The 27,659-nt window shown below is 36.3% G+C and overlaps 5 protein-coding genes and 1 long non-coding RNA gene across 8 annotated transcripts; 2 read left to right on the plus strand and 4 right to left on the minus strand.

The window, feature by feature from the left end:
• Positions 1-604: 604 nt before the first annotated feature.
• LOC130510576 (uncharacterized) lies at positions 605-2,651 on the plus strand. Of its 2 annotated transcripts, none has more exons than XR_008944263.1 (6): positions 605-765; positions 954-1,287; positions 1,362-1,663; positions 1,821-1,935; positions 2,021-2,233; positions 2,308-2,651. It is a non-coding gene; the product is annotated as an uncharacterized LOC130510576 (long non-coding RNA). The 2 variants fall into 2 exon arrangements; XR_008944262.1 differs by having other exon boundaries at positions 993-1,287.
• A 2,954-nt stretch (positions 2,652-5,605) lies between these two features.
• On the minus strand, positions 5,606-12,230 carry LOC108855104 (uncharacterized). 2 transcript variants are annotated; one of them, XM_057008825.1, is made up of 20 exons: positions 12,076-12,230; positions 11,330-11,699; positions 10,948-11,193; positions 10,505-10,695; positions 10,255-10,426; positions 9,970-10,107; positions 9,724-9,895; positions 9,284-9,417; positions 9,008-9,184; positions 8,707-8,817; positions 8,493-8,612; positions 8,225-8,381; positions 7,826-7,986; positions 7,658-7,744; positions 7,096-7,424; positions 6,949-7,009; positions 6,663-6,802; positions 6,338-6,551; positions 5,963-6,229; positions 5,606-5,885 (listed from the first exon to the last, which is right to left on the minus strand). In XM_057008825.1, the coding sequence occupies exons 2-20, from the start codon at positions 11,651-11,653 to the stop codon at positions 5,823-5,825; spliced, it is 3,264 nt and encodes a 1,087-aa protein (XP_056864805.1). In that variant the 5' UTR covers positions 11,654-11,699; positions 12,076-12,230; the 3' UTR covers positions 5,606-5,822. The 2 variants fall into 2 exon arrangements, with proteins under 2 accessions (XP_056864805.1, XP_056864806.1); XM_057008826.1 differs by having other exon boundaries at positions 5,606-6,229.
• Positions 12,231-13,333: 1,103 nt separating this feature from the next.
• LOC108849698 (plant UBX domain-containing protein 1) lies at positions 13,334-15,139 on the plus strand. The gene is made up of 7 exons (XM_018623288.2): positions 13,334-13,489; positions 13,684-13,783; positions 13,897-13,968; positions 14,051-14,118; positions 14,195-14,324; positions 14,415-14,519; positions 14,802-15,139. Exons 1-7 carry the CDS (start codon positions 13,397-13,399, stop codon positions 14,996-14,998), a joined length of 765 nt encoding a protein of 254 aa, XP_018478790.2. The 5' UTR covers positions 13,334-13,396; the 3' UTR covers positions 14,999-15,139.
• A 2,065-nt stretch (positions 15,140-17,204) lies between these two features.
• Positions 17,205-19,192, minus strand: LOC108855807 (probable disease resistance protein RPP1). The gene is made up of 2 exons (XM_018629717.2): positions 18,534-19,192; positions 17,205-17,985 (listed from the first exon to the last, which is right to left on the minus strand). Exons 1-2 carry the CDS (start codon positions 19,190-19,192, stop codon positions 17,256-17,258), a joined length of 1,389 nt encoding a protein of 462 aa, XP_018485219.2. The 3' UTR covers positions 17,205-17,255.
• Positions 19,193-19,281: 89 nt separating this feature from the next.
• LOC108855808 (prohibitin-4, mitochondrial) lies at positions 19,282-21,143 on the minus strand. The gene is made up of 3 exons (XM_018629718.2): positions 20,754-21,143; positions 19,903-20,441; positions 19,282-19,549 (listed from the first exon to the last, which is right to left on the minus strand). The coding sequence occupies exons 1-2, from the start codon at positions 21,060-21,062 to the stop codon at positions 19,914-19,916; spliced, it is 837 nt and encodes a 278-aa protein (XP_018485220.1). The 5' UTR covers positions 21,063-21,143; the 3' UTR covers positions 19,282-19,549; positions 19,903-19,913.
• Positions 21,144-21,988: 845 nt separating this feature from the next.
• On the minus strand, positions 21,989-26,594 carry LOC108853794 (transcription factor GTE8-like). Its single transcript, XM_018627238.2, has 11 exons — positions 26,204-26,594; positions 24,461-25,767; positions 24,338-24,380; positions 24,164-24,226; positions 23,741-23,811; positions 23,592-23,664; positions 23,264-23,344; positions 23,091-23,200; positions 22,882-22,951; positions 22,643-22,785; positions 21,989-22,547 (listed from the first exon to the last, which is right to left on the minus strand). Exons 2-11 carry the CDS (start codon positions 25,688-25,690, stop codon positions 22,275-22,277), a joined length of 2,157 nt encoding a protein of 718 aa, XP_018482740.2. The 5' UTR covers positions 25,691-25,767; positions 26,204-26,594; the 3' UTR covers positions 21,989-22,274.
• Between the last annotated feature and the right edge of the window lie 1,065 nt (positions 26,595-27,659).

The raw sequence follows: 27,659 nt of genomic DNA on the forward strand, positions 1-27,659 counted from the left end.
ACTTTCAAACTTTTTTTTGTATTTTAAATAGATTTCACATCATTTTTATGGAGTCTTATGAACGGATGATTGAACTCGAAATCCAAGACATACTACTTAGATTTTAGAATTTATCAACTTCAACTTTCTTAAATTTTCAAATTTGATAGATTATAAAACATGAATAAATGATTTTAAATCAATGATTAAATAAGATGGCTGGAGTTCATCTTCAAGCCCTGGAAAAAGGACATTGAAGACTCATCCAAGTTTAGTTGTAAACCAAATAGGAACTTTATTAATCCGATTTATTTCAATTGAAAACAAAAAAAAACAATCCGATCATATGATCAGAAGAACAAAAAAAAGAGGTTTTCAATCTTTCTGAAGGATACATAGAGGGGTAAGAGAGAAAGAAAACTTCGTAATATTGGTTTTGATTGGTGACATGAATCCCCACAATAATAAGGCTAGAGTTCTCTCCAGCTTTGACACGTAGGATTTTTAGAGTAACAAGAAAATGACATGTCATTAAATGAAAAAACTTGAAGATCCAATTAAATCATTTCGCCGCTACACGTCATTGCTCTACTGTCATATTTTTCTTTTTGTTTTCTTCTCCGTTTGTTGAGAAAGAGAAGAGATAGACAGTTAACCAAGTCATGCTTTGAGATTCCTCTTTCTCTCTCTCTCGAAGCATTTCCAAATCTGTGTTTTTGAGATTCAGATGTATCCTTATCTTGACGATGATGATTTCGTCTCTGATATCTTTTGTTTCGATCAAAGGTTCTTCTTTTCCTCTGTTCTCTATCTCTATTTTCGTTTCTGTCTTTTTCTATATTGATTTATCGAATTCTCAGGCGTTCAATTCAATTTCTGTGAGATTATGTTTTTCCCAATTCGTAGGAAATTAATTGTGTATTTTCATGTTAATTTGACGAACCCTAATCTATTTTTTAGTCCATAACATATAGATGAATGAGAGAGATGACTGTTTTTTTAAACCTCGGCAGCAATGGAGCAGAACTCGATGATTACACACAGTTTGGTGTAGATTTGCAGCCTGGTCAAGAAGATACCTTCCCAGATTTTGGGTCATACGGTGTCAATCTACAGAGCGATCCAGAACAAGTTTTCAGCATAGGAGACTTGACATCGTACAATGGAGTTTTTAACGCAAGAGCCAGGGTAATTTCGTAACTCTGGTGGGACTGTGCAGGAAGATAAAGTAGTTGTTAATTCTGGCTCATCTGGTGGAGCTGTTAAGCAAGAACTTGAACATGTAGATGAGGAAAGCTCCAGAAAGCGGTTAGCTTTATAAAACCTCTGAACTTTGTGTGCTCTTGATTGTGTTTGATAGAATCTGTGGTGGTTGTTGATAGGGGAAGGACTTGATCTTGTGTATGACCAGGAGGGACCAAAGCTTCTCGTGAGAGATTGAGGAGGGAGAAGCTAAATGAGAACTACAGAACTTATTAGTATATGTGTTAGTTTTGTAGTTTGAGTTGTCTAAAAAATGGGTTTGTGTCTTTAGGTTCATGGATTTGAGCCTGGGAGGACTCCAAAGACCGATAAACCGGCTATACTCGATGATGCAATCCGTGTCTTGAATTAACGCAGAGATGAAGCTCATGAGCTTGAAGAAACTAATCAGAAGCTTTTAGAGGAGATCAAGAGTCTCAAGGTTTGTTCTTCACTTTCTCCTGATACATTTCTGATATGCAACAATTGTACTCAAAAGACAATAATTAGCGTTGCAAGATATGATTTCCATTGCATCATGTTTACATTATTATTTAAAACACATATTTAGTTGTCTAAGTATTATTCATCTACATCAGGTTCAGAATAGAATTAGTATTTGAAAGTGGTGACAGAACAACTAAGTTCGTCTTGTTTGACCGGGATGCAAAAAAGATTACACACACCACTGCTGAAGAAATAACTGCATTAGAGGTTAGTTCTTATATATTATAATCAACAGTTTATTAATAATAGATTCAAAAAATTACTTTACCATATAAAATTGTGCCAAATACAGGAAAGAGAAGAAGGAGACAATCGCGACCATCAAAAAGTACCGAAATGTCTTCTAGACATTATTGGAAAGACAATGGACTTCCAAGTTGTTGATCAAAAAAAAGACTTCCAAGTCAAGATTGCAGAGTACAACTTCAAAGCTTCTTTCCAGACTTTTACTGTTACCAAAAAAAATTCAATCCTTCAAGCGAACGATGATCCCATGACAGCAAAGGTGATGTTTGTATAAACCCATCATCCACTATATATAATGACAGTAATATTAATTAATATTATAAAAAACTGTAGACAAAACAACCAAAGAAAATGAACCAGAGATGTATGACAATATCAAAAAAGATGGAGAAGCTCCTACTTTCCAGACTTCAAGTCTTGGTTCTGAAACTGCCCAGGAAAGGAAAAAATGAAACAGAAGATGTAAAGAAGCAAGCTATGGATGAAGTTACTACTGAGAACGAGACCAAGAAGTGACGGATCATTCCATCGGTTAAAAACTTAATATTTATATTAATATAATATTTAACACATAGACCTCTTATGTTTGAGTTTTCTTTTTCCATTATTAACAATTCAGTGAGTTTCTATTGAATTAAAAAAAATTAAAAAAATATTTTCAAAGTAAACTTTTCTGTCCATTACTAATACTCACATTTCAAATCAAACATATAGGGAGTTTCTATAAGTTCAGTGTTTTATTTAATTATATCTATATTTAAAATGAAATTTGAAGTAGAAAATAAATGGAGGGAGATAAGTTCTTGAATTTATATTAAATTGAGTTCAAAAAGGTTTTCCTAATCTTTAAAAAAATAGTTGCAATCATTAAAAAACTTGATATTTCTATTTCGAATAAGATTTGAAGTTATAAATCATTTAGAGATTTAAAATATAAAATTATTTATTAAAATATCTTCAAACATTTACTAATTCAAATAGTTTATAATTTAAGGCTATAACTAAAATATTGTTTATTTTAAATAAAAAATCAGAAATTTTATTATAAATAAAATAACATAAAATTACAAGTAAAAACAATTTGTATTAATTCAACATGCGGACTATAACAGAGTCTGACGGACTATCGTTTATAGAAGATCAGTTTTTCATATTTTTGGAGACAGACTATCGTTCACAACCACCCACGAAATGTGTGCGTTAGACCCGATTTCCTGAAGCAAAAACTTACTACAGAACCAACTATTGACTCTGACCTTTGCTGTGAATAAACGCATCGGATAGATGTAGAGTGGTGAAGATGCCTGCTTGCAGCAAACAAAAAAATGATATCTACTGATGTGAAGAAGATAGTGAGAGGTTCGTAGCATTGTTTGCTTATTTTTTTATGTTCTAATCAACCTTTGGATTCCTCTTTTGAGAGTTCCTTAGTTTGAAAACACTCTTGATTTGACTTCAGGCCAGGTTGGTGGGGAAGAACTTGATAGCAATATTTTACCTTTATGTACTATCAACAAGAATGAGAAAAACCCACTTATAGAACAAGAGTTTTCAAACCGATGCAAGTAACATGTAGAAACAAAGATTATCTTTTTAATGGGTTAGCTAAATATGATATGGAAATACTGCAAGTCTGAGGATTCTTTCTTTCTTGGAATCGTTCTATTACAAAGTCAAAGCTCTTATGTCTTACGAAGAATTTGATAACTTTAAAGAAGAGTTGATGCGGGAAGGAAGCAGTTTTTTTCATGCTAAGTGATGAAATTGTAGCTTCTTCTTTCTCCATTTTGGTCACCGAGAATTCACGATTTGTGATTTTTTTTCAGGTTCCGATGAACAAAATTCTTTGAAGCTTCAGTCTTATGTCTCTGGAAATCCAACCATGAGTGAAAAAAATATGATAAGATGAACAAAATTCTTTAGAGTACATGTTATTTATCTACTCTTACAATGTATAGGCTTGCAAGAGATGTTTTTACACGATTGTGATCATACATTTTTTTATTTTGGGAAAAAGGTTAATGTGATACCAAAGATGATAAGAAAAGTTTACCGGCAGATCTTAATAAAAACCATATGTTTGTCATAGTGAGTAGATAAGAGAATTATACTGACAAATCTTCAAGCTAATGACATAATTAGAACCTTAACAAATAAAAAAATACAAAACAAAAACTTCAACTAAAAAACAAAAGTGAGACAAAAATTATTATAGAATACATAAATGGAAACAATTTATACAACATAGTAAAACATAAATAGTGAAAATATTTAAGAATTTTATATAATAAAATAATATTTAAAAAATATAATAATTTAATGATTTATCGTTGTTAACAAAGCTAAAACTGTATAAATAAAATAAACACCTTCTCTGAATTTTGATGTATATTTTTAATGTGTAGCATTTCAATTAATATTTTTTTTTTAAATTAAAAGTATGAAAATAATTTATAAAACTATTGTACAAACAAAATTTTGAACTAACGAAAGATAAATAGAAACTCTTTAAATAGAATGTTGTCTATCTAAAATGTAAAAGATATTTTGTAAAATATTTATATTAGAGTTAGCTATAATTTGAAATATTATGTTACAGTTTTATAGTATAAACTAAATTAACAAAATTAACAAAATTAAATTATTTGATTAAAAATTAAAATAAAATCCCGCTGCGTAGCGCGGGCAATTACCTAGTTACTACAATTACCTTAAGAAACGGTTTTAAAGATCGCGATAAAGATGCTCTTAGAAGCTACTAAAATATATTTTTATTATAAACTGGAATATTTGTTTACAAAATTATTGAATAGGTTTAATTTATATTTATTTTTTACAAAAAAAAATTATAGAATAGGTTAAATGTTTTCCTGTTGTTTTCTTTTTAATTACAGAAACATCTTCGAATTTTATTTTCTTGTCTTGTCCTTAACCTATTATACAATTTCTGTCTTTTCTACAAAAATTATATTCGATAATTTGATCGAGATAGCCTTTTGACTTTCCCTTCATTGCCCACCACGATGAACAATATGAATCGCTTTCAAAACTTCCAAAAATATTTCCCAATAGGCAATAGACGACTCTTTCATTTCCAAAAGAAAGTTGACATCTATTTTTTTCCCATTTAAGCTAACGTGAAAGCAAAATCTAAATCCAATCAAGAATCTCTTTCTCGATCAAGCCGGCAAACAGACTGATAGGACAAAATTTAATAAATATTTTTCATAAATCTGTCACAGCAAATGTTTAGTTCTCACTATATAAACAACCACTCTTCATTGATTGAATATGTTTTGGAAAACAACGTCAAACAAAACGACGAAGATGATCTTTGCTCAGATGACTTTGGCTTGTCTTGTGTTAGCATTGATGATTGCCATGGTCTCGGCTCAATACGATTACGACAATACAAAGACTCCAAACTCCTCCGTCACTGTTGCCAATGATATCTTTATCAGCTTCGTCGTAGCCGTTGTCGCTCTGGTGGCCGGTTTCATCTATTGAGTTCTTCTATAACTCGTCGTTACTTTTGTTGTTTGTGTTTTTTTTTAATTCTGTTTGATTGTATTTTTTGTGTGTTATAAGGAGCTTAATATGATTTTACATTTTGGGGCTTCTAATGAAAAGAGAGTCATGTCAGGTCATTTGTTGACAATTAGATGTAATTTCTCTTCTCAAAATTCATGAACCTGGATTTGAGTCAAAACACACATTAAGCGATACAAACACAACAACACGTGAAATAAAAACGTTACAAACTCAACGAACACAATAATACTCTTCTTGAAGAAGTCTTGAAACCGCAATAAAACTTTCCTGGCTTCACTTAAAAATCCCTAAGCAACCTACCTGGCCTTTCGAGCTGGGTCGTTGCTTTGGGGCGGTGAAGACCCGAGAGCTGAATCTTTCTATTATAATTCAACTTCAAAACTCAGTTTCTGTGTATCCTACTTTTGGTACGGAAACGAAGGTCGTTTTTGTTCACCTGTGAGATCTTAAGAGCCAAGGAGATGTAGCCTAACGCAGCTATGGCGTAGAAAACTTTGTATGGGGCCAAGTCTAGTCCAGAGAAGAAGCAGCAGTAGCCGGCAAGGAAATACATGTGATGGGGACCGAGTTGGTGTCCCAAGAGAGATGGGAAAGAACGTAGGCTGCTTGACTCTGGTCTCGAGTTCAGTACTCCGTGGAAGATAACGCCAACACAGAGAGCCGAGTCAGCAAACCAAGGGAAGCTTTGTCCCGTTCCAATCCGCTATTAAAAAAAAATATATGCCATTAGAACCACTTTCACTAATTGAAATTAGAGTCGATAACCTTTCGAATAATTTTATTAAGAACGTGGAAAGAGTGAGTTGAGTACCTGGAACCAAGCGGCAAGAGAGGGTACAAACATCAAAGCCGCAAGGAGATGCAATATTAGTAGGCCGTGCACGTGGTTGAAGATGTCTGCTTGGGTCTCCACAAATGATTTTTCAGACAAGTCTACTGATAAAGATTCCTGTCTGCTTCGAGTTTTACGCTCGGCTTCATTTTTCTGATCGACAGACTCCTTTCTCTTTGATGCCATCATGATACTTTCATGAAACAAAATAAATAGGAAAACGACCATCAGCTTCTCATTGATTTCCTCGTTTTCAGGTCAAAATATAGGTTCTTTACCGGTCAAACCATTATCGGTTACTTACCAGCACATTGAGTTATGGCAGCAAAGGGCATGAGAGGCGAGGAGTACAAAAAGACCCAAAGCCGGATGAACAAAGGTCACCAAGGTAACCGCGACTAGTGTCATTACAATTGTAGTGTTGAGCTTCAGAATTCGGATTGCCTGCATCAAGAAACAGAATCTCACTAACAGTCTGATGATAAAAAGGGCAGATACGAAGTGCAAATGTTTTTCATCTTAAGCAAGGAGTCAGCATGCATTGTAAGATTGTGGCTTCAGGTAAAGGATAGAAGCGCAAGAAAACAAACCTTTAAACCGACGAAACTGGAAGCAAGTATAGAAAACCAACGAAGAAAAGCAAAAGAAAACCTGCATTAACACTTATTCAGTTACTTCTGAACAGAGATAAATAGTTTTACATCAAACTAGAAATATGATGAAAGCCAAGCACTTACCTAGATTTAACAGTGGTGTGGACGAGGGCCAACGCTTGTAAGACAAGTTTGGAGACAATAATTAACACACTGATGAAGGCATTGGCTAACAAATAGCATATCAACGAGACCATTGTGAAGCTTGTGAGGGGAGGAATCGGTTGGGCCATTACGAAGGAGAAGAACAACGAACTCAGAAGAGGGATTGCAGCTAGAATCAGAAACGGGGTTGGCATTTCCAAGTTGTACTCTACAGCAGAGAGCAATGGTGGCACAGATAAATTTTGGTCCCACTGATTAGCTTGCCGCATAAGAGCATACACTATAACGGCAAACGAGAAGCCAACTATCTGCAATATCAGATGTCACGTGAAGAAAGGTTCAATCCTTTGTAAATCACAGAGCTACCTCGTATCCCAAAAAAGGTTATCTAGTTCACAGAGCAAGTCTTGCGGAGAGATAAGCCCATGAATACACTCACAAACACGCGTGCACAGTGATAGTATTATGCAGCACGCTATTTTAACATGCATGATTAATATATTGTGAATGCGTACATCTGATGCATTGGATGTAAAGCTACCTGAGGACCATATAGAAGTACAAATCTGCTGGACATGGCAGGAGCAGAGACATGAACGCTTGCGGTGTATGAGCAATGAGGGTCAACCTGCAGAAAGCCCAGGAAACATTTGAGTTTTATGTTTCAGTGAGGATAAGAGAAATAAGATTTGTGCAAGAGACTTCTGACCAGTAACATAACAGTAGTTTTCTCAGGACTCTGAGAACTCCAAAGAGCTGGTGAAGAATCAATAGTTATCGTCTCACTGTAGAGATTTGGATACACATGAAGTCCAGAAGCAGAATCCCAGGCAAGGGCAACAGGTGGGAAGCAACGCAATTTGCAAAGCTCTGAAAAAATGAACAATATCTGGTGAAAAATAGTAAAAAGGGCTAACAGAGATTACTTTTTAATAAAAACGGAGATTGATAATATTGATAGATTTACAGAACTGAAGACTAATGAATTAATCTAACAGAACTGGAAATATGGGAAGAGGGTGACAAGATTATTAATAGCCAAAACTATGAGCACGTAACTACGGAAAGAAAGATCACTTGGATTGAAGAGAGGGATTTGAATTCTTACTATCCTTGTCCAAGTCTCCTGTCTCGCCATCTGGTAGACCAAAAGTTTTAATTCCACATCCAGCAGTTTTCAGGGACAGTGTTATGGGCAGTAGACCTAAGCTGATAGCAAACGATAGATTGTAAGCTAAAGGATGGTCCTCCTTCAGAAATATTTCCTGCAGAAAGTTAGTCCACAGCTGAAATCAGTTAACCAACTGTTTCACTAGCGTAATTCCGAAACACTGAAGATGCAAAGGAAGAGTGTAGCCACTTTTAAGAATGACAACCTTTGCCCAGTAAGCGGATAAGAGCATTGACTGAGATGAGACCTCCATGACCCCTTCTTTAGGGTTAAAGAACTGCCCCACTGCCATAGAAACCGCCACAGGAGGTCTACCGGATACTGCCTGTGGGATAGAAGTTCTCATTTTAGTTACACGCTTATATTCATCTGAAACCTGCTAAGTACTGAAAAAAAAAGGTATCGATGTGAGTAATTACTTCGCGAGGCGCAACTGAGATAGTCAAGAATCTGAATCCGTGCATGTCTTCAGGCTCTAGCTTCAGCACTGCAGATGGGGGAGCTTGCTCGGTTTGACTCCCTGGCTCGGACTAACAAACACATACATAAAGGAAGAACTGGTTAATGAAAACGATAATCTGCTATATTTCCTCTGAAAATGCGAGGACAATGTGCGCATAGGAAACAAATGTCGAGTGTGTGCTACGGGAAACAGATCCAGTATTATTGTAACTGATCCCATAAAATTACTCTGGCATATGAGAATATAGTATATATCACCTGTTTTGGTGCAGGGCCTGCTGGAATGAGAACCATCTTTGACGTAACTTCGACAACCCTTTCACAAACCGGTAAATCTGAATTTGATTTCTCCTTCTCAGGCCATAGATGGAGTCTTACTCCAGAACAAGGCGCCAGATTTGTAACAAAGATAAAGTGGTTTTTTCCATTTGATCCCTATAGTACAGAAGATATGTCATGGGATATCAATACAGACATCGTAAGCGATATACAAGTCTATAATAGCATCACTAACTGAATTCTATCTGCACAGACCAACAATTCTATGTCCAACCAACGCCTTCTCCCGTCCATTGCCAAAATTGTAACAGTACTTGTTTGTATGTACAGATCCCTATCAAGAGCATCATCCCTCCAATTGAGGGGACATGAAATTTGTGATTCAGAGCCTGCAAAGATAGACAGCACAGTATTATGGTCGTGAAAAAGAATAACATGTCCGCCCAAGACATATCACCTAGTGAAACTGTTCTCACTATTACAAATTGCCTCAAAAAAATTGTTCAACCAATAAGATACCTCCAGCTTTGTCTATGTGTAATTGTGTTACTTGACAATGTAATTTGATAGAGGTTAATAGCCTTCAAGACCAGACAAGCTTATAACTTCGATGCAAAATCTAACTCCTTTCTTTGAGAACTTCTATTTTGAGAAACCAAGATATGCATGTTTAGGGAAGAGATGGTATTAAATACCCTTTGAGGCTACCATGGGCAACTCATTAGAAATTTTCATAGGTGTCACTCCATTGAAGCTTTGTGCTAATGCACTTTGAAGCATTCTGGTAAAAATCCAAAGCCTCTCCTGAGTACCGGAAAATGGCTGACCAGTTTTTGAGTCCACCAAACTAAGAAGCGTATGTGAAACCTGCATGAAATACAAATATTCAAATTCGTTGAAAATGGCATCTTCCAGATAAGAAACAGGCAACTTTTACCTACTTGAACAACCAGTTGATTACACCACAGAATAGCTTGATGTTCCATTGACAGCCACACATTTTTCATGCTTGTACTGCTTATCATAAAGCCGTGACTTGCAGGGACAATGCCATCAAGTGACTCTAACTTTGATCGCACCTAAGGCCAAAAGAAAAACCTTAAGCCTTAAGAAAGCAATCAAATCTCATCCCATAGTGACTAAAATACAACCAAAGTAAACAACAGGACATAAAAGACGGAGCAAGCAACAGGCCAAAACCAAAGTAGGTGTGGATATTTTCAGACCTGATAATCATTGTAGCCACCAGCAATGGATACAACAACAACTCCCGAAAGTAATGGGTCAGATACGTAGCTTCCTCCCGGGGATGTTTGTACTTCATACCCTTTTTTCCATTCTTGGTTCACTCGAGCAAAGTAATGCCCCAAGGATGGCTGCAATGCCAGAGGAGGTGATCTGGATGAAATTAGATACATAAACACCTAAACCATGTCTTTTGGCAAGTAAAACTTGTTAAGCATGAAGAGAACTTACTGGTGCGGACTTGAGAGTGTTAGAATGGTTTGCACAGCTGATTTCCGCAAACGAGGATGGACTGCAGCAGCTCTGGCAACAAAACCACCCATAGAGTGGCCAACCAATATTACACTACGAGGTAAGGTACTGGAGGCAGCAGCACCTTCTCTTTCTCTGGTATCATGAGATTCTTTATATTGATCTAAGATCTGAACAAAAGTTGACAAGAATAAGGGGTGAAATAGAGATAAAATCACACGGAAACAAGACTTAAAGCAATATGTTAAGTTATCTTAGAGAACTTTGCTTTGTGGAACATGGAAACAAGAAGTTCCCATATATGACAGTATCCATATATGACAGTATACTTACGCTCAGCAATTGACAGTTTAAACAACATGGTTCTTTTTTTAGTTAAGCATGTCATGAAAAGAATGAAGAAAAACTATTAGAAATCCTACCCTATGAATGGCATATACGACATATTCAGTGTGCTCCTCAAGTATGCGACCATCCATTGCAGAATGTTCACCTTCAAGATCCACCGCAAACCAATCAAGTCTGTTAGTGTACTGACTAGACAAATCGTATTCTACAGACTCTGTATCTTCTCCTTCCCCACGGAACAGAGAAGCTTCCTGGTAGAATGTGCGCTCGAAGGGGCCTCCCTGGAATGCTCTATCAGATTCTGCTGCCACAGACCTGACCTGCACGACCACCATAAGAACCAAGGCCAATAAGGAGCCTGGTATATGAAAGCTGAAGATAAACTCCGAACATAAGCAAGACACTGAGGATTTTGCTTTTAGTTACAAACTCAAGAAACGAAATGATGATACTTACCTGCTTGTAGCTACCGGCGTTGCCCGGAATGAAAAGAACTGGAACTCCGCTAAGTTTACTGACGTGTTCCTTAAAATCAATCTTCCTCCATCCTTCATGGTAAAGATAGAGCCCATATCTCCCAGGAGGAGTTGAACCGTCGGTCACAGAGATAGGGATGTAAGTAGGATACATGTAAGTCATAGTACAACCGTTCTTTATAGGTTTTAGCAGACCAAACAAAGCCGCAAGCCCAATCCATGCAGCTAAAATCACAACGCCAACTATCCTCAGCCTTGGTCGAACGCCTTGACTGCTGCTCATACCAAATCTTACACCACGCATTTTTTTTTAACTTTTATGTATACCTCCTTATAAGCATGCCAAATCGCTTCAAAACAAAAAAAAAAAGAAACATTCATAAACAAAAGATAGGTAGTAACACTAGTAAAGCACACAAATGAAGAACAATATACAGTAATGTCTCAATGTGCAGTAACATTAAAACAGAGCAAAAAAAAAAAGAAACTAGGCAATTACAAAAATGGAGCTTAAAATAGTAATAACAATGTTAGCAGAAGTGAAGAAGAGTAATAAATAAGACATGGAGCCAATCAAGCGCATAAAAAGGGGGATATTTATATAGCTGGATCTCGCCATTAATACAGAACCATGAGCTTAATTTAGTAATATCGATGAGTTATAAAGCTTTTTTTTTTGCTCAGAATCTGTGAGGGGTGATTCAGAGATGATGAGGGAGAACTAACCGGGTGAAGATGATGGCGAGAGAAACCACGAGATTGCCGGTGAAAAAATTTGAACCGCCGGTTAAGATGGGATCCAAGTACGGTGCAACGGAGCTCAGATCTTTTCACTGAAATCGAGGAGAGCGAATAAAACGGAGATCCTACGCTAATCGGGTCCGGGTTCAGATAACTAATTACGAGTTGGGTTACACTCACTATTGGGCCGTATTTGGACTATGGGCCCAAGTTTTCCAACTAATGATTGACATGCATACATTAGTATATGCGAATTATGTAAACACAGACATTAGTATATTTTTTTTTGTCAACCAGACATTAGTATATGAACATGCGAACTATGTAAAACACAGAGAAAACTATTTCTTTTAGAAAAAAGTATTTATAGCTGAGTTTATTGAAATTACTAGCTATACAATCTACTAGGGGTGGACGTTCGGATACCCGTTCGGGTTCGGGTCGGATATTTCGGATTTTCGGATATTTCGGTATAGGAATATAAAACCCGTTCGGGTATTTCTATACTTCGGGTTGGGTTTGGGTATTTTTAATTCGGGTTCGGTTATTTCGGGTCGGATTTTCAGATATTTAGATTTGCGAAAAAATTAACTTCTTCATTTCTCAAGTTTTTTCTATTTAAAATATAATTTTTACTTAACTGATATTTTATTTTTAATATATTGAATGATTTGAAGATAAAATCTTAAAAATAAAAGCTACTAATTTGATTATTTTTTAAAAAAAACTAACTGTAGCTTTTGTTAATGCATGAAACAAAAATTTAGACATGCATTTTAAGCATTTTAAGTGAGTAAAAAATCATTTTTCTTGCAATTATATGTATATTATCTAATTTTGAACCATGTGTATAATTAATATAAATATTTTGAATAAAATTAGAGAAGTAAACTGTGAATATATGGTTAATGGTACATAAGTTCGGTTATCTTCGGATATTCATTCGGGTTCGGGTATTACCCGTTCGGGTTCGGATATCCGATCTCTCATAATTCAATATCCATTCGGGTATTTTGCTACTTCGGTTCGGATTTCGGTTCAGATTTTTTGGGTCAGGTTCGGGTGCCACTTCGGATATCGGGTAAAATGCCCGCCCCTACAATCTACATCAACTATGAATAACGAGGTAAGTAGCAAATAATCAAAGTGAGATAGGGGATTATCTGTAAATAACAAAACTTAGGGGTTAAATTGAGATATCCTCAAAGAGAGTGTGATTTTACCAGTAAACCCCTAAAAGCTAGAGAGATGGTTTTAGTGTAGAGAGGCGGTGGCAAACAAGTAAAGAATAACTGGAAGGGGTCTGATGTTTCTTGATGACCCAACGCTACTGACATTGAAGCGGAGACGACTCTCGATCAACGAAGATCCCATGGAACCTTCTTCTTCTTCATCTCAGGTATGCGTATGCCTTCCTTGCTTCTTCTCCCTTATTCACTATCATCATTTGCTTTCTCCAGTCCTTCCGTTTCGAATCTTGCTCGATCTGTAACTGAATCTGTCCGCGTTTTAGAGCTTATCGGTTCCTTCTTCTTCGCTAGGGTTTTGCCTCGAATTTGGAAGTTTTGATTTGATTGATTTCGTAAAAATCAGGCTAAGATCGCTGGTATAGTAGAGAAATATGGGAGAGAGATTCGCGTTTTCGAGACTTCGAGCATTTCTCAGAGGCCAAGTCAAGCTTCTTCTGTTGCTCGTAAGTTAGACGACGGAGATGGATCTCTGATTCTTGCTTAGTAGTATTTGCATTCGTCTTTCTTTCTATTGATTCCTCTGGTCTTTTGTTTTTGTGATTTGTGTATTGGACAGAAGAGGAATCTGATGAGTTCTACGAGCTCACACCCACAGATTATTACCGTCTTGTAGCATCTAAGAAAGAAGGTATGACGTTCTGAGGACTCAGTATTCTTGGTTTGTGTTACTTCTTCTGACTTGGTACATTTACATTCTGCAAAAAAAAAAGATAAATCTTTGAAGACAAGAAAGCTCCGTGAAGCAGAAGAAGCTGCTCGTCGAGCTAAGCTCACTAAGGTTCTTCTTCACTTGTCTGAAACGTTTTAAGTAGTTTATAACCCACTGAACATTTATAAATTTGATTCTATTGTAGGCTGTGATACGGGTTCGTTTTCCTGATAACAACACATTGGAGGCGACATTTCATCCTTCAGAAAAGATCCAATGCTTGATTGATCTTGTTAAAAGAGTACTTGCGCAGCCAGAGATTCCTTTCTACTTGTGTATGTTTCCTTCCATTACTCTGATTTCATACTTCACATTTCTCAATAATTGAAGAAACCTTACGGCGTGCTAGTAATATGCCTTTGCAGACACAACTCCTCCCAAGAAGCAGATTAAGGATTTCTCACAAGACTTCTACTCTGCTGGGTTCATTCCTGGTGCAATTGTCTACTTTGCAAATGATCAACCAAAAGGTTAGTTTGTGTCCAATACCTTCACATGATAGTATGATACTGTAAATTTTCAAAATAGCTTGCAAATTTAGCATAGAATAAGGTCGAGAAGGAGTAAAGGATCAGTCACGACGAATACGCAGTGAACAATAATCTTAGAAGACTGGTTAAGTGGGTGTGTCAGATAGTTTCTATGTTGGTCTATTTGTTTTCATTATTTACTACTTGAAAATAGTTTTGTAGGGGAAGATAATTTGAGGTCTGAACTTATATCTTTAAACTAATAACTAATGTTCTTTGCAGATGATGGTGCAAGTTCAACTCCTTACCTTAATGAAGAGATCTTGTCACTGAAAGATGTAGAGGACATGGCCAAAGTAGAGGAACCCGCTGAGCCATCTTCAGAACCAGCCACGAGCGATGCTGGTACTGTACCACTTGACCAAGAGCCCAAACCCGTGGAGAAGAAGAGCACAAAGCCTAAGTGGTTTAAAATGTGATTGAACAATGGTTGATAGTTACAGAGTGAAAGAAAAAGCATGTTGCCTTTGAATTGAAACGTGACAGTTAGTGTGACGGTAACAATCTTATTTTGTCGGTGTTTGGATTTCCTCAGGCCTAAAAGTGATGTTTATCCATAATTTGAGTTCTTCTTCCATTTTTTTTCTCATGTCTCGTGCTAAACCAATGACCTGATATAGTCCTAAGACCGGTGGTATTTAGTATTACAAGTTGGAATCAAATAGAATGAAAAAGTCGTTGATGGAGAAAAAAAAAGAAAAAGTCGTAGGATGTTGCTTGGTATAAAGTTAAAACCGAAGAGAATTGGGTCAATCACGTTTATTAGAAGTGGACAATAGAGTGGTTGTACCAGCCAAAACTCATCTACCTATTATTGTAACATCTGCTGATGTACCTCATAGTTGGGCTGTACCTGGAAGGAATACATGTAAAACAGATTGCAAGGCAAACAACCATACGGGTCGAAATGCATACCAAACAAAGTCTCTATGACCTAAGTGTCACTATTTCATCTTGTTGACTTATGTTTTAGAGGCATGGATCATGGAATGCGTAAGCTCAACCACTACCGCTCGAGATTCTCAAGAAATCATTATTCTTCCCGTTTAGTTAATTTATATTTTTATTCCTTTGGTAGTTTTACGTAATTATATATCAACGATTCCCTTATTATTTACATAATAGAGCGTACGAACTAGTTTTACGTAATTATATAACGACGATTCTCCAACTTTGGAGTGAGTTATTTTGCCTCTGTCTTCTCTAGGGGGGCAGCTAACGTCTTCCGTAGCAGCAGGTCGAGGAGATCTCTCTTCTCGTTTTATTCCCATCTTCTTCTTGTTGTTTACTTAATTATTCGAATCGTGTTATTTTGATCCCGTTTGGTTCTCTCTGTGTGACTCAGACTCTCAACAAACTCCATCCCATTCAACTACATAAACACCGTTATCCGTTTTTTTTTTTTGGACTTTTTCACGGCTGTAACGTTTAAGATATTATCTGACACAAGTGTTTTGATTCATGTTCGTGATTTGCTAGCAGGCAGGGATACAAGTGTAAAGAGTTTGTATGTGGAATCGGAATAACTTGTCTAGGACTTGATAACTTGTCTCATTTTTTTTTATTTTCTGGGGGAAACTGAACTTTTCTCAGTTTGCAGGCTTCTGTTTATTTTGTGGTATCTGCTGCTGCACTTGTGAGAGAGAGAGTCACGTTTTCTTTCGTGTAAGATGGGTTCTGGCCAATGGCACGTTGAGAAGAGGTCCGCTTTGAGGAACGAATCGTTTTTAAAAGAGTACGGTGGTGGTCCTGTCTCTGAAACAGGCGGGAGCCTCTCCATCATCGTGCTCGGTGCCTCTGGTGATCTTGCTAAGAAAGTAAGAAGAAGACTTTTCCTGCGTTCGAGAACATATCATGATTATGGTAATGACAAAACATGAAAGGATCATGTTTACTAGTTTCTAGAAAAAAATAAATATAAAAAAATAACTTATTTGCATTACTATATAAGATAACATAAATTCTTGGGTTCACCTCTAGAATAAACCTTTAGGTTCACCTAACCAATAGAATTTCGTTATTTCATATTCAGTATCTTTTAAAAAAAGAAACAAAATATTATCAAGTTTTATTATATTTTTAAAATAAAAATAAAAATAAATAAAAAATAATAATAATTGCAAACAAAAACACGTTTAAAAGATTATATTTTTTAATACCGTCAACAAACACTAAACCCTAAATCCTAAATCCTAAACCCTTGGGTAAACCCTAAACCCTTGGTAAATTTAAAACACTTGGATAAATTCTAAATCCTAGAGTTTAGGATTTATCCAAGGGTTTATGGTTTACCCAAGGGTTTAGGGTTTAAGGTTTAGCCGATTGTGTTAAAAGTATATTTTTAAAAAATCAAAAGATTTAGGATTTATCCAAGGGTTTACCATGGATTTAGGGTTTATGATTTAGGGTTTAGGGTTTAGTGTTTTGTTGACGGTATTTTAAATATAAAATCTTTTTTTGCTACTATTATTATTTTCTATTTATTTTTTATTTTAATAACATAATAAAACTTGACAATATTTTCTTCCTTTTTTAAAAGATACTGAATATGAAATAATGAAATCCTATTGATTTGGTGAACCTAAAGGTTCACTCTAGAGGTGAACCCAAGTATTTCTCATAAGATAATCATCTAATTAACCCTTTCTGTTGCTTTGAATAATATGTTTTTCATTTTCAAAATGGATCAATAAGATCAATCCACTCCTGCTTGGACATTCCCCTGAAATAGGATCCCATGACTTTTAGCCTCAAAGGAAGTCTACCAGCAATATCACAAACTTTTCTTGCAAGATCCTCAAAACCTTCTTTAGGAAACTTTTGACCAAAAGCAGCCATACAAAAAATTTGGAAAGCTTCATAATCTGGTGGCAAAGCCACTCTATAGATATAACCAATCCTATGTGCCTCCAAAACGTTTCTATCTTGTACTGCGATTACGACCCTACTTCCAGGACCAAACCACTGACTTTCCTTCATCATTGCATCTAACTGTACCGACATGTCAACGTTATCAATAACTACAAGCACTTTCTTGTGTTTCAGCCTCTCTCGTTCAACTCCTAGGTTAAAAACTTGGTTACCATGTTGGTCTGTTAGTAGAGACATAAACTCCGCATCGTAACAAGCTGGTCTTGTATAAAGTGCTTTGATATCTTTGATATAGAGACTCACGTCAAATCTTTGAGAGAGTTGGTTAAATAGTAATCTTGTAACTGTGCTCTTACCACTCCCAGGAAGACCCCAAATGCCTATCATCCTCACTTCATCTAAATGTAGGCATAACAATTGTCTCATGTTTTCCATGTGAGCCCTCATTCCAACTAAGTCGTTGAACTCAGTTGCTTGAGTCAGCTTTTTTGAAACATTAGTTGCGATATTCTCGACCATGGCTGCTTCATTATCCCTGACAAATGGTGGAGGATCATTGTATGCATCATGAAAATGATTGGGGAAAATATCACATAGACTATGTTTTCTTTGGATGTATGTTATCTAAATAAAAGCTACAAAATGTATATGTAATATAAATTGGGAGTAATTTGTAAGAGCTAGTAATTTTTCACAAATCATATATAACACATATTCATCAGCCTAGGCCTAGGATAATTAAGGATTTTTAACTAAGGGTATCTCCACCCCATAATTTACTTCAAAAATATAGTAAAAATAGAATATAAACAATAAAATTATTCTATTTATAGATTAATCTTTTATTTTCTGTTGATACTCTATTTTTTTAGTAAATTATAGAGTGGAGATAGAGATATTTTAAGAGTGCAAAAATTGAATCTAAAGTTTTTTTCATTAGTTATAATTTTATTAGCTATTATATTCCGTTTTGGTTTACATGTCAATCTAAATTATAATAAAATAATATTTTTTAACTCTTAATACAATGGTCTTTGTAAAAAGAAAAAAAAAATGAAGCATCTAAGGACTTCAGAGACAAACCAGTTGTTTGAATGATAACCAGCAATTGTGGCTACTTGTGTCAAAGCTACTCTCCATCTCCTAACTTCCTCTTTAGTTTTACCGACACAAGTTTTTCTGAAGACCTTTCCAAAGTCTCCGGTTTGCTTACGTACATCACACGGCTCCACTTTGTAGAAAATGGCTATCACAATTTGACCAAACTCTCGCCTGCACTTCATAATCTCCACCAGTTCATCCAGACACCATTTAGAAGAAGCATAGTTCCTGGAGAAGAAGACGACCGCGATTCTAGAACCTCTGATGGCCCTTACAAGTTGAGAAGAGATGGATTCTCCTCTCTCTATCTCATGATCGTTAAACTGTCTGATTCCCTTTCTCTCAAAACCTTTTTGGACGTGACTTAAGAAGTCTTTGCGGACATCTTCTCCACGGAAGCTTGGAAAGACATCATGTGTCCAGTTCTGAGACAAAGAAGGTGACGATAGACATAACGAAGAAGAAGAAGAGAAAGGAGAGAAAATATCGTCTTCTTTGTTTTCTTGTTCAAATCTGAGTATTCTATAAAGCTCGAAGAAGCCCACTACAGCTACAAAAATGGTAATGAAAAAGGAGGAAGAATCCATTAGTATCTGATGGTTAGAGGATAATGATAGGATGATAGAACAAATGAGGCTCATAATGTATTGCCATATACTATTGACTCCTCCAATACATTGAACGAAAATTTAATGTGAATGTGGACTTTTTTTTGCGAGACAAATCAAAATCATTGACAAAGTTGGATTTGGTGTCTCTCTCAATTATTATGCTTCATTGTTAAGAAAAAAAAAAAGCCAAACAAATCCATAGTAGGGGGAGAGGAAACAGTTATAACAAAAAGAAAAAACTTTCGCCTCAGATTCAAAACAGAAATAACCTAAAAGGCTCAATATAGCAACTTAAAAGTTAATTTTTTTCACATTGTTCATCAGAAAGAAAGGATAAATTCACAACTCCATCGTTTTCTTTGTCACTTAAAGCTCTCCTCTTCCCATCTGCAAATACATCAAGGCCAAATAATTTATCTTAGACAAATCTTAACATAACCAGTGTTCTTACCAAACCATAACCAAAAGCGAACCCTGTCATGAACATAAACAGTGTTCTTACAAAACCATAACCAAAACTAAATTCAACTCAACTGAATAAATTTAAAACAAATGACACAAAATAAAATTTTACCATACCAAAAGTATTATACAATTATACATAACCTATCAATCTATTTATCTCCACCATCAAACCAAAAAGAACGAACGCAGGACTCTAAACTCCGTAAGGATTCCACTCCTAAACCAATTATCATTCACTATTCAAAAGAGTAAAGAGAGTCTAAAACGGCACGTACCACTCGCTTGCTCAACGACCAGCGTTCAGGTTAAAGAGCATGCTTTGACCACCGGGTAAGTAGGCCACGTTCGGAGACCTAGCCAGTGTAGCTGCAACCTCCCTCGAAGCCTCAATCCTCCTGAGCTCGATCAGCCCCATCCCTGCTTTAGCAGTCGCATCAGATATCAACTGAGCAGCTTCACTCTCACCTTCAGCTCTAATAACCGCAGCTCTCCTCTCCTGATCAGCCTTCATCACCACAAACTTGGACCTCTCGGCTTCCTGCTGAGCCACTTGCTTCGCCTCCACAGCCCTCGAGAACTCCATACCGTATGACAAGTGCGTGATGGCAACATCGTCGAGCTCAATGTTGAAGTCCCTAGCTCTCTTAATGAGAGAGTCACGGACAAGTGCCGACACTTGAGGACGCTCAGTGAGGAGCTGATCAGCATTGAACTGAGCAACCACAGCCTTCAAGACCTCGTTTCCAATGGAGGGAAGAACCTTTTCGTCATACTCGAGACCCAATGTTTGGAAAATGGTGGGCAGACGCGAAACCTTCACAATTAAATAAAACCCAATAAAAAAGATTAATTTTTTCCAAAACAAAGATGATAAACTTAGCTAAATAAGACTGAAGTTTGAAGCTTTATAATGATTCTCTAAAAGGGTAAACCCTAAATTACCCATGAAATCAAAAGCTTTAACCTTTATAACGATTCTCAAATCAAATGCTTACTATATAAGAGTGAAATCAGATCAATCATAAACCCTAGATCTTGAATCCAAATGAAATCACCAACCAACAAATAAAAAAAGCTAAACCCTAAACCAATCAAACACGGCCCAAACTAAATCGAAAGAACACACCTCGGGGCGAGAGAGAACACGAAGGGTGAGATTAACCATCTGGAGATCCTTAGTACCGGACACGGAGGAGAAAGTGTGTGGCTTCGTGCGGATGTCGAAGATGTGAGGCCTCTGGAGAATGGGTATCAGGAAGTGAGTCCCTTCGCCGACGGTCTGATCCAACACTCCTCGGAACCGATCGAAGAGCACCGCTCTCTCGCCACCATCGACAGTGTAGAGAGACGAGGACAGAACCGTCGCAGACACTCCGAGACCGAAGGCCGCCTTCGCTAAGTTCGTGAGGAAAGAAACCGCTGCTTGACTTCCCATCTTGCTCCCCAAGAAAAAATTAAGAAATGAGAGAGAGAGAGAGAGAGAGACGAAAGGAGGAGAGGGTTTATGATTTGGGTATAGATGTGAGGGTTTTACTTTAATAAGGCTAATTATACGACCGACAGTCTTAAAGGCCCATCACTAAATGTAAGGAGGGCCAATAGGATTCCAGAAAACAAATTATCAAAGTAACCGATTTATTTTACCGTGATGATCAAACTAAACAAAGTGAGTTTTCATTCGTATTTTATTAATTTCAGTAAATGATAAAAATAATCGTTTAGAAAATAAAATGTAACTATATACTCCTTATTATCCAATCAACATTTGTTAAAAAAATATTTGTCAAATGATGATACTATATGTGTTCTTTGCTCAATGTTCTTAGAGCATTTATATTTACAATTTATCATTTTAATAAAAAATTTGTATAATTAATATATTTTTGTTTAATAATACCATGAACTTATGTTGGCATCAAAAAATAATTTTCTATTTTAAAATAAAATTTACTATTATTTTAAAATAATTTAATAAGAGTGTATGAATTTTGCAATGTGCTGCTTCTGCAACATGCTAATTTTATAACATATAACTACTATTTTTATCATCAGTTCTGCCAATCAACATCCCTAGATTTGTTAAAAATAATGTTTTTTTAGGTAACAATTATTGCTTCATGTTTTGAGATCTCAGCATCGCTTTGCTTGAATTATTACATGTTTCATAGTTACATTATTAGTTTGGTTGATGATGAAGGCAAAATCATCTTCTAAATCACTGAAATTATAAATTTAGCCGATACAGAATTGGTTACTGATCGCTGGTAGTTCCATACCCACATTAGAGAACACTCAACCTCTTGTAGATTAAACGTTTGGAGTAGTGATCTGACAGAAACATTAGACAAGGCTCACTACTGATCATTTCAAAAGGAGTCATCTAGACAAATGTAATGCATAAAATCCTTATACAAACAAGGATCTTGCCTGCTTTTTTTCTCCTTTTTTTTGTTATATCATACACTAAGGACTCCTCATGAAGTTTTAATCGTTTGCTTCTTGTTTTACATATTCACACACCACACTTCAAGAGAAATCCACTCCATAGCTCATAAAAGCCATGGAGTGGGCTTAAACATCTGTTTCTTGTGCGTCCTGTGTACCAGCCCTGGCTATTGTTCCATACATATGTTTACACTTAATTTTCTCAATCGATTTCACCTTCTTCCACGTCTGTGGCTAGCTTTGGAACAGCAGGAGGAGCCTCGGGTTCTTCTTCATCATCATCTTCTTTCATGTACAATCCGAGTTGCTCAAGAGGGTTCATTCCTCTGATGTTGAAACTTCCCAGGGCGTCTAAAGTTCTCTCGGGGCTGATTTCATCTACTGAGCTAAGTAACTGCTCCGGCGCACTCGATCTCAGCATCTCTAGGTCCTCTAGGAACCGCGAGTTCTCGTTGATCTCTACAGTTTTCTCCATCTGCATCAAAGTCAAAACATGTGGTGGAACATTTTATTGACTGTTCTCAGAGTTTGTGATCCTTGTAATGCAGAGAGGTTTGTTATGTAATGTACCTTCAATAAAGCTTGGCGAGCGGCTTCTCTTTCAACTTCTCTCTGCCGCTTAGACTCGGCAGCAGCTTCTGCAGCGGCCTCTGCTTCAGCTTGGCGACGAGCATCTTCAGCTGCCTCTGCCTCAGCTTGTAGCCGTGCTCTCTCTGTCAACACAAAATAGAAGTTTTTTTCAGTTAGAAGAACATAAAACTAAAAACTTGTTATCCGTAACAAGGATCAGGTGACTTTATATCAACAACCTTTCTTCTTCTTCAGTTCGAGTTCTTCTCTTTCCTTGCGAAGCTTTTCCGGATCGCCCTTATTACTATTCTGCTCTCATGCAAAGTTCATATGTAAGCCATATAAATTCCCAGGATCAATAGGAACTTTTTAAACTAATTTCAATAGGGAGTGTAAATCCAGTTAAGTCAAATAAAGATTAGGCTAAACTGAGGACAAGTAGACAGACCGGTGGAAGTGTTTTCTCGCGTGCTTTTAAAATGATATCTGCAAACTTGTTCTTCAACAGCGCAGCTCTATATTTCTTCTCAGATGAAGCTGGATTTTCCAATGTATTTCCTAAAGCATTAAGTCTGTGAGATACTCACTTCATGACTCAACTAAATAAACTCTGCATCTCACCATCAGGCTGACCATCTCTTTCATCAGAACTAGGCTTTTGCTGAGATGAAATATCCATTTGCTCCGGAGCACCTTTAGATTCTGTAATCAATACACTAAAACTGTAAGAAACACTATTTGACAGTAATTTTGCGACCAGCCGCAATCACAACAACATCTATTACACTTCTCCACAGCAGCCAACTATACTTCGTTCCAGCAAAGTAATATACGATATAACTCATGAAAGAAATGAAATACAGGAAGCTGAGTAACACAGAGCAATCAGAGTAGAAAACCAACAAACAAAACCTCAAGCTTCTGATTTGAAAAGATTTTAAATACTCACCACTTCCATCAAGAAGACCATCAATCCTCGTATCTTCATCTCTTTGAGCCTCAGAATTTGTAGTTTCAGGTATCTGGAAAGTTATCAGTTGCGTGCTTTAGATTCATAACAAACTACACGCCTTGAAAAGCTAACATTGTAGATCATACCTTACAAGCACCTTCTTGGATCATGGGTTTAGCGTCACCAGATTGATCTTCAGAGCTCCCAGACTCAGAATCTGAAAAGTAATACCCAATTCAGTAAACACACAGAACTTGTTATAGCAACTGATACTACAGAAACCTACCAAACTACCTATTGCATGCAAAAAAAAAAAAAGATTCTAGGTAAAACCTAATAAAAATATGAAACTTGATAGACAGGAAATATATTTGAGCAACCAAATGATCATATGGTAAAACAAAAACGGAAACGCTACAAATATCATTGATATTAACATGAGAGCGGAGGCACTGTGTAAAGGTTCGGATACAAACATGAGTCAGTGGTATATTGTGCGATCCATAAAGAACCTATAACAAGCAAGTTTTCTAAAGGAGTAGAGAATTTTATATGGATTACGGACTAACCACTGGAGCTCCTTGAGATAGGAGGTTCGTTTCCACCAACATACTCATCAGCCATTTCATTCCCTAGAAAGAAACAGAGAAGCAGAGCGACGGTAAACAATAAAAAATGGTGGACAGAGATCACTGCAAGTAAGAATCCAGAACATAATATGTAACGCAGATTCTGAGTTTCACCTCGTTGCAGCAACGAATTGCTAGGTCCTGGTCCATTGAGAAGCTACAAGAAAAGAAATTACGACCCTTCTCAGTAATTTGAGTTTGAAAATTTGTTCAAGCAGGTGAGATGACAATTACTACCTCTATTTCGCATGGTTCAACGTTCGACTGCTTTGCTTCTTTCTCTTGGATATGTTCATCCAGAAGCTTTTTAAGACTGAACAGTACTTCATCACTGAGAACATCGATGTCTATCTCGATTTCATCTTCTGCAATTTCTCCTCCATTTGAACTGTGTTTCTTCAAGAAGTCAATGATCTGCGCAGGAAGTTCCTCCAGTAGTGACTCGAGCTGTCTCCCCAATCTATGCCTCTCCTCTGCTGTCATAAGTGGTTTTACTGGTTTAGGAACACTCTCTCTAACAGGAGAAACCATCTTTCTCTTCTTCGCCGGAGGAACACATACAGCAGTCCTCTTCGCTTCACGAGCTTCCAATGTGGTTGCAGACAGAGTCACTGGTAGTTTCTTCTCAATGAGTTTCCACCGCGCTTCAAACAGTTTACTTAGGATATCCCCCATAATGTGAACGTCATGTCCAGGAGGGTTATAAGTCATCGCGTTTGTAAACGTAAGCCTCACATCAGCAGCAAACTCATGTGGGCTTGAGTACACACCAGACGCTAAGTTCTTCTTTATCGTCCCCAAGTCCATGGGACGCTTGATGATAGTGAGATAGTCTGGTATGTTAAGCTTCACTACATCAACCGGCGCCTGAAAAATCCAAGAATGCGGATGGGACCATATCTTTTTCAGCAGCGTGTCACATTGCTTCATCAGCGTCAAGCTAGTAACGCTAGGAATAGACTCTTTCGAGGAAGACTCAAACTTCCCAGTTGAGCCACGGTTCCATCCCCGAGAAGCCGTCCCAGGCTGATGCCTAACATTCTTTCCCGGCCCCATTGCAAAATCAGATGGCCTCTTAGAACTGCTGACTCGGGATGACGGCTTTTGAGCAGAGTTAAACCCAACCCTAGCACTAGTAGACGACACAGAGGGTGTGTTCAACCTCTGCAACTCAGCATTCTTAAGTACTATCTTAGTCTGCTCTAGCTCCAGTTTGAGCCGATGAATCAAATCTTTCCTCTCAGATTGTGACATGTTGTACAAAGAAATGACTTGTCTCTGGACACCGTAAGGATCTTCATCATCAGAACTCAGCTTAACAGACTTTCGTGCAGGAGTGCTTGAATTCTCAGATGCAGTAACCTCGGTATCAATCTGCGCAGAGCTTCCAGAGCCCTCTGATTCATCAGGCGCCTCCTCGAAAGTATTCCGATAATACCCTCCTGGGAACGCAGCACTCTCAACCATTTTTTTGGACAAGAAAGAACGTCAACAAATATATAAAACCCTTCCCCGCTTCTAAAAGTTCACAATTTGCAAGAGACCTGCATCACATATCAACAGCAACTAATACTTACCCCTCAAAAACTCACAGAGATAGTTTCTATTCCCATTTCAACAGATAAAGTTACTCAAAATTAAGACAGTGGCAACAAACTTGTAGTGACACAAACAGCCAGATCTAAACAATGTGTAATCTAGTGTTCTAAAAGTCACCACCTAGACGGTAAATAGGACCTAAACAAAAACGAACTATTTTAAAATCAGGCTAGCCATTCAAAAAAATCGGTCTAGACACCCGCAAAGCGATTTCTTGAACGCTGGAATATGACTGGTAAGATGAAACCCCTTGGCAACCCTAATTTCACTTTATATAGTTTTTGGAGCCCTAATCTGATGCCAAATCAAATAAAACCTTCTTTTCCAGCTCTAGTCATTCAATTTAACAAAAACCCATAACCAAAACAGATTGAATGTTACCATTAGCAGCTTGCAATAGCTGAATCGTTGTCACAAGCCCTCTCCTCAACGGAAATCAACTTCAAATCAAACCAAGACAGGAACTTTGAAAACCTCAATCAACCTCACATGCGAGCACTCCACGAAAGAAGCAAATCAAAGGGAAGCAATTATTCCGGGGAAGGAGGGGGGATTTACAGAAACCCTAGAAAAAAAATTCGCCCCCAAAGATCCGTGAACCAAACCAAACGCGTCACGAAGCAGAAGAAGACTGAAACAACAAACCCTAGAATCTCGAATCTCGACTTACGGAAACAAACCCAGAAACTCTCGAGATCGAATCGTCGGCGATTTTATAAAAATATCAGAGCTTTTTGCGTGAGAAAAAAAAAAATAAGGCTGAAGACGGAACCAAGTCGGGGGTGGACAAAAGCTTATTTTATATTTTATATTTTATATTTTTAATATAAAATGTAGTTTAAAAATAAAAAAAATATTTGGGATATAAACATATTTTATATCTTATTATATAAAACTTGGTTCTTCAAAGTTACTAATTAACACGATCGCGACACGTGGCAATTATAACTTTAAGATTGTGACATGTGTTAAAATATATATAAGTAAATAATATCAATCTTATTTTTTTTAAAGATTAAACCAAAATATTTAAAAAACTGTTTAAAATGCTAATTTTCTTTTATTCAAATCCTAATTTAAAAGGTAATTTAAAAGGTCATAACAAAAAAATTGTCATTTAAAACGATTTACAAAAAAACAATTATTATTAAACCAAAAAATGTAAAAGACTGATTAATGCTAATTTTCTTTTATTCAAATCTTAGTTAAAAAGGTCATAAACCAAAAAAACTTATTATATAAAAAAGAAAAATTTAAAAGACTTTTTAATGCTAATTTTCCTGTATTCAAATCACAACTAAGAAGTTCATAACCCAAAAAAATTATTTACATATGAAAAGATTTTAAAAGTAAAAGTAAATAAAAAGTAAAGATAACTATGAAAGAAATAAAAAACAACTGTTAAAAATATTAAATAATGCTAAATTTTCTTTATTCAAATCATAATTTAAAAGATCATAACCAAAAAAAATTGTCATTTAAAAACGATTTAAAAACAATTATTATTAAACCAAAAAAATGTAAAAGGCTGATTAATGCTAATTTTCTTTTATTCAATCTTAGTTAAAAAGGTCATAAACCAAAAAAAAATATTATTATATAGAAAAGAGAAATGTAAAAGACTTTTTAATGCTAATTTTCCTGTATTAAAATCCTAATTAAGAAGCTCATAACCCAAAAAAAATTATTTACATATAAAAGCGATTTAAAAAAAAGTAAAAGTAAATAAAAAGTAAAGATAACTATGAGAGAAATAAATAATAAAAAAACAATTGTAAAGAAATATTAAATGCTAATTTTCCTTTTTAAAAAAAGTGAAAGAGTGTTTAATGTTAAT

The sequence above is a fragment of the Raphanus sativus genome, chromosome 4, assembly GCF_000801105.2.
Source record: "Raphanus sativus cultivar WK10039 chromosome 4, ASM80110v3, whole genome shotgun sequence".
NCBI lineage: Eukaryota > Viridiplantae > Streptophyta > Magnoliopsida > Brassicales > Brassicaceae > Raphanus > Raphanus sativus.